Raw genomic sequence first — 6,249 nt, forward strand, 5'->3', positions numbered from 1 at the left:
AAACTGAAACTGAGAAAAGTAAAACTGGATACTGAGGACTACTGTATTTAATAATAATAAACATATCCTAGTCCTAGCCCACTATATTGGGTATTTCAGAACTGTTTATAGAATTGAGTTGAAAGAAATGCCTTTTCCCTGCTTTCCACTGGGATGTCCCATGTAACTTCTGCTTTCTTCCTTCCTTCTGTCCCTCACTTTCCCAGTTCTTGGCCCAGCTGAAGATCATGGACTACAGCTTGCTAGTGGGCATCCATGATGTGGACCGAGCCGAGCAGGAGGAGATGGAGGTGGAGGAGCGGGCAGAGGATGAGGAGTGTGAGAATGATGGGGTGGGTGGCAACCTGCTCTGTTCTTACGGCACACCTCCGGATAGTCCTGGCAACCTTCTCAGCTTCCCTCGGTTCTTTGGTCCTGGGGAATTCGACCCTTCTGTTGATGTCTATGCCATGAAAAGCCATGAAAGTAAGTAGGAACCTGTGTCTGTCCTGTCCAGCCCTGCCTCCATACCACCCCCTTCAGGCTCATTGTTCAGACACTTCTGTAAGTGTCCAAACCTCCACCTCATTCACTGCTGATTTCAGCCTCCTGGTTCTGATCACTATCAGTCACTAGGGCTCTGGGGTTCCTTCTCTGTCTGGCTTTCCTTCACTTCTCTGCTCGTCCTGGATGACTGAGGTTCTGCTCGAGTTCATAGGACAGACAAAACCTTGTATGTGTATATACTGTCATGTCAACCCTACAGGGTAGTTGTGAAGATCAGAGAACTATGAAGGCTTCTGAGAAAGAGCCCAATAATCATTCCTGTTTTCAGCTCCTGAGTGGTAGGGATAGATCTGAACCTTATGTCTGAAGGGCTGTGTCTTCTAGCTGCATTCTGCTCTTCTCCCTGCCACTGTGTCCTCCTTCCCTGCTTCCCTCATCTTTCAGGTGCGCCCAAGAAGGAGGTCTATTTCATGGCCATCATTGATATCCTCACGCCATATGACGCTAAGAAGAAAGCTGCACATGCTGCCAAAACAGTGAAACATGGGGTGAGTCCTCTCTTCCTTGGCCAGGGCCCAGTGAATGGGGTGTATCTGCACTCCCCTCTGGCCCCCAGAGAGGGCAGTCTCAGGCCTCCTGCTCAAAGGGACACCCTGACCTGCTCCTTCCCAGAGTAGAGAACTGGAAGAGCAGTCTGCCTACCTTGCCTTGTGTTCCCTGCCATCTGCACCCCACCCCCTCCCTGCCAGGCCAAGTAATATGCCCAACTTGTTTTTCCTTCAGTTCTCTGGCCCTTGGGGCCCTGAGCCCGCCAGCTCCTTTCCCCTGGGACTACTGGGCATGTTGTGCATCTTGTTGAACAGCCAGTAATAGCTTTGTTTACATGCCCACACTGCTCCCCATAGGCCTGTTTCCCCATGGACTTGAAGCCACTGTTTTCCACATGGGGGCCTCTCTATTACCTCCCTACCACCTTTCCTCTACCTTGGTTAGGCCTGGGACTAAAAATCAGAGTGGGGCCAGGACAATTTGAGATGTGTGAACCACTTCCTAAGGTGGCCTGCTCAGTCTGTCCAGTTGATTCAGCTCTGATGCTGAATAAGAGGCTCCTGAATACCCAGGCTCCTCCCAGGTGCAGCCTCCTGATTAAGGCCAAGGAACTTGACCTGAATTGGCTTTTGTGTATTACAGGCAGGGGCCGAGATCTCGACTGTGAACCCCGAGCAGTACTCCAAACGCTTCAACGAGTTTATGTCCAACATTCTGACGTAGTTATCTTCTGCCTTCAGCCAGACCCACAGAGCTGGATATGGGGCCAGGGATCGGGAGAGGGAGAGGGTGCACTGGAGCTAGATGGGAGGGTGGGGTACAGATTGGGGGGTTGGGAGAGAGCTTTAGCAATCATACTACAGTCTGTGACACTGAAAGAGACTAGCTGGGGAGGAGGGGGATGGCTGCGTGTGCTCACAGGATGTACCCTCACCTTCTGCTTACCCTTTATTATTTTTTTTTTTTTACCACATTTGATCCATGTTAAAAAGGGGTTCCCTTTTTGGTACCTTGTAACCTTTTTAAGATACCTTGGGGATAGATATGATTTATTTGGTTTATTTGGGCTTTGTTTTAGAAATTTCATTGCTCCAGGTTTGTTATTTAAAATAATGTATATCATCACCCTATCCACCCTACCCTGCCCAGCTCTCACTTCCCTTCGATAAGAGAGGCACCTGATAGACCCAGCACACGGGTCCTCTCAGAGTAAGGTGCGCTGATGGCAGATTGGAGAGGAGGTCAGACGCCTCAGCCCTGCTGCATTTGATCTTCTCTGGGTTAACTTTTTAATTTTATGGAGTATTGTGCACAACTTCCTCCACCTTTCAACCTTGGATCCACGTTGAAATTACATTATTCCTCCATCCTGTCCTCCAGTGCTGTCCTCCCAAAGGAGTACTCCAGATCATCACCAAGCATCTCAGATCAGAGTCAGGATCTCAGAGGGGAGTGAGTTCATCCTCATGGCTGAAGGTGGGATGGTGGCAGGGGAGAGAGCTGGCTGAGTTCTCAGACATCTGGTTCTCAGAGAACCCCGTGATCATCACCCAAGCCGCAGACTCAGCCCCTGGAGTTCAGATGTCTTCTGTGTAAAGCCTGCCTCCCACGGGTCAAGAGGAACTAGAAAGTACCTTTGGATTTACCAGGATTACCCTCCTGCTTAAATGGCTGTTTCCCTTTGGGAAAACACCAGAAACTGATAAGTATCAAATGAGGTCTTATGCCCTCCATCCATTTGCTTCCTTCTGACCTCCTCCCAGGCACCCTCACTCTGGCTGAGCTTTTAGCTCCAAGCACCTGGGATGCTCTTTGCAGAGATACCTCTTCAAGCCCCAGGACTACCATGTAGGTAATCTGGCTCCCTGTGCCTGTGGTCTGTCACCTGGACAGTTACAGCCAGCAAGGCGCTCCCTACTCTGGAGTGTGGCATCCAAGCCCGAGGTTGCTTCTGAGTCACTTGAGAATGTGACCTAGGAAATCCAATTTGGAGGCTTGATGTGGGTTTTACTCACCCCCACAGACTTTTCTTATTGCCCCCATCTAGACTGTTAGCAGATCTGCAGTCTGCAGGTATCCTTGGAAGGAGTGGCACCTGGCCGCTTCCTTCAGGTTTTCCACCCACCTTCAGAGCCTGCTACCCAGACCCTCAGAACTGAGCCACATGTGTCATTCTGATGCCATCAGAGAGTCTGGTCTGGCTAGGAGAGGAAGTGGCCCTATTGCTCTGCATTGGGGGAGGTACATTATTACATCTTCTCAGCCACTCACCAGGAACTTAGGATTTGGGATATGAGATACGGTGAGATTTGTAGATAACTCCAAGGATGTGAAGATGGTTTGTGGAACCATTTTGAATGGATAGATTGGTTTCCTGTGGCTCTCTTCAAACCTGGCCAAGCTCAGCTTCTGGAGCAGGAACCCGCATTGTGTCTGTGCCCTACTCACAGCACATAGGTTAGGAAGGAATGGAGATGGCACTCTGAGGATATCACTGAGGCTGCTGGATGGGGTGGGAGCCCTTCTGGGAGGGGCAGATGGGACTCAAACCACTGCCCTTGCCCCAGGAAGGGGCCACAGGTAGCTCTGAACAACTGTGGGAAGACCACTAAGTGACTTGGGGAACTTGGAATCTAGTGGCTCATGGAGAAAACAAATTTGATTTAGGAAAGGGAATATGTAAGGAATAATTTCTGGACTTGATTTCCCCACCTCATAATCAAGAATGAAAATTTGGATCTGCTCCTAGTCAGGCCCAACATCTCCAAAGCGTGGAAGGCTATCTTCCTGCAGCCTCCACAGCCTTGGATGCCCACTGGCTTCTCTGCATTTGGTCTGCTGATCATGTTGCCATAATGTGTATGAAATGTGTAACACAATCTTAACAGTTAAAGACTACCCTACCAGGTATCTAACTTGTTTTAACATTGCGTGTGTAGGTGTATGTATGTGTGTGTGTATGTATGTGTGGGGGTTTTTTTGTGTGTGTATATTGTTTACATTTGAGAGGTAGCGTTCTGTTTCAAATGCTTTTTGTTTTATGACAGTATTGTTGATTGGGTCAAAACATTTTGAGCTGTGGCTTGGTGGATTTTAGATTTTTTTTTAAAGGTCATTTTCTGTGCTATATTCAAAATCTTTGGCTTTCTAATTCTTTTGGCATTCACATGTTTAAAAGCTATTTATCTTGGTTTATACAAGTTTTCTTTCTCTTGTTTTATAATGATAAAGATGCTCTATTTGGTCTGCAGTCTGAATGTAGAGAAAGTGAACTGATCTCCGAACAATCATCTGCCCTAATGCTTTTCTCCCTGAACCCCACCATTCCCTTCTGGGCAGTAGAAGGTATCTGAGGGGAAGTGACCACCCTCAGCCTCACTCCTTGGGGCCCTGCAGGAAAGCTAATCATTCTTAGGGCATCCCAGAATAATTTTGGATCTCCCAAGAAGAAAAGAGTATAAGAAGGAGGACATGGCTGATTGGGTGAGGCCAGGATGAGCATGAGAACAGGATTCCTCCCCATTCCCTCATTCCACCACATATGGGGCAGCATCCAGTCTCACCTTCTCCAGTCCCTACCCTCTCCTTCCAAAGGTCCACAGCTAAGAAAGGAGTCTCTGCCCAAAGTGAGAATTGTCCTAAAAACTCCATTAAGAAGACCACTAGATGGCCTATGGCCCTGTTCCTGTTAATTAACCACTAGGTCTATGTCCCCCAGCACAAGCTCCTTCCCTGTGCCAGGCAGCTTGGGGGTTCCAGGGCATGCTGGGAAGCAGTGGTTCTAGGCGCACAGGCTGAAGCAGTGCTCCATCTTTCCTTATCTAGCTCAGGGGTCACTGGTCTGTGGCAGGTGTCATGAGTTGCCCCAGTGCCTGTTCTTAGTGGCACTCTCTTCAGTTCCCACCACAGGCAGCTCTTCCTCCTCTCTTACTTCACTTTTTTCTCTTGTCTGTGCTTTAGGCTTGAATGGATCTGGTAGTGCTCAGGGTGTGAGACTAGATTCCTGCCCTGGTGACTTCCTTCCCCTCTATGGTCTACCAGGGCCTGCCTTGGGAGGTGGACCAAAGACCCAGGACTTTTCTCAGTAGCCAGTCCTACCCCCCAGTTGTCTTTTTACCAATTCAGGATGGAAGAAAAGAAAAACTTCAGTAGTCTCCAGCATTTGAAATACTCAACTGTTGGGGGCCAGAAGGGACAGTATGTTTAAATAACCTTCAGAGCTCTGGCCTTAAACCTGTGGCTCCCCCAAGTCTAGAGACCTCACTTCTTTCTGGCAGTAATGTGGGCAGGGGCTTCCTCCTACGGAAAACACATTCAGACAACTGCCCCCAAATCTACCAGCCATCTATAGGGGGCAGTGATAAGGCCCTAGCCCTCCTCTGATATGTGCCATTTATAGTGCCCCCAAAGGAAAAAGGAGACTCAGCTGTTCCTCAGCAGGTTGTGCTGAGATTCCAGGAAAGAGAATAGGGAGAGTACACCCACAGGAGTCCCTTGTCCTTGCCCAGAGCTGTTTTGTAAGGAAGTGGGAGCCAACAATCTTTAGGGGACGGCCCAGTGCTGCTCAGCACACCCCCGGCATCAGGTCACATCATTGTAATAAAAAAATGTGAATGATGTTTAGATTCAACTTTTGGAAAAGCAGGACAAACCATCCCATCATGTGTGTGACTTCTCAATTTCCCATTTCAATCTACATTTTTTAAATAGGAATTTTCAACCCCTTGTGCTTGTCTAATGTCTGCTCTAAACAGTTTGAGACTCTGTTACTGTTTTAAAATGCATGCATGTTAAGATGAATCTCCAACCTGAGGAAAATAAAACTCAAAAAGCTTTGTGTATATCTGTTATGTGAGTCCTTTGGAAATGGCTTCCCCACCTCCATCCCCCCCCCACCCCGAATTAAAAGGTTTTGGTCCTAGTTTTAGAGGCATTTTGGGCTAAATCAATGTATGGCTGGAGTTCAGAGAAAAAAATGTGGTCAGTGATATCCCCTTTCAGATGCAATTCATAAGCAGTGGTTAAAAGCACAGCACTGGGGTCTGCCTGTTAGCTGTTACTACTGTCCACGTGGAGGGATGGACAAACCACCCTCTGCTTCACTCCTCCAGTGTTATAACCAACATTGGCTAGGAGCAACACCAGACTTCAAGGCCCAGCTTTCCCCTAATTAGCTATGTAGCTGACTTTGAACTTGTACCTCTTTTTTTTTTT

At 48.1% G+C, this 6,249-nt stretch overlaps 1 protein-coding gene across 1 annotated transcript in view; it reads left to right on the forward strand.

Moving 5' to 3' along the window:
• Positions 1–5,876, forward strand: part of PIP4K2B (phosphatidylinositol-5-phosphate 4-kinase type 2 beta) — a 34,057-nt gene extending 28,181 nt beyond the window's left edge. Inside the window, exons 8-10 of the mRNA XM_003786434.3 lie at positions 207–465; positions 931–1,034; positions 1,678–5,876. Coding sequence (XP_003786482.1) covers positions 207–465; positions 931–1,034; positions 1,678–1,758 — 444 coding nt within the window. The 3' untranslated portion in view covers positions 1,759–5,876. The remainder of the gene's footprint in view (positions 1–206; positions 466–930; positions 1,035–1,677) is intronic.
• The last annotated feature ends 373 nt before the right edge of the window (positions 5,877–6,249 follow it).

This window comes from Otolemur garnettii, unplaced genomic scaffold (genome assembly GCF_000181295.1).
Source record: "Otolemur garnettii isolate 467f Iridium unplaced genomic scaffold, OtoGar3 scaffold00018, whole genome shotgun sequence".
In the NCBI taxonomy this organism is placed as follows: domain Eukaryota; kingdom Metazoa; phylum Chordata; class Mammalia; order Primates; family Galagidae; genus Otolemur; species Otolemur garnettii.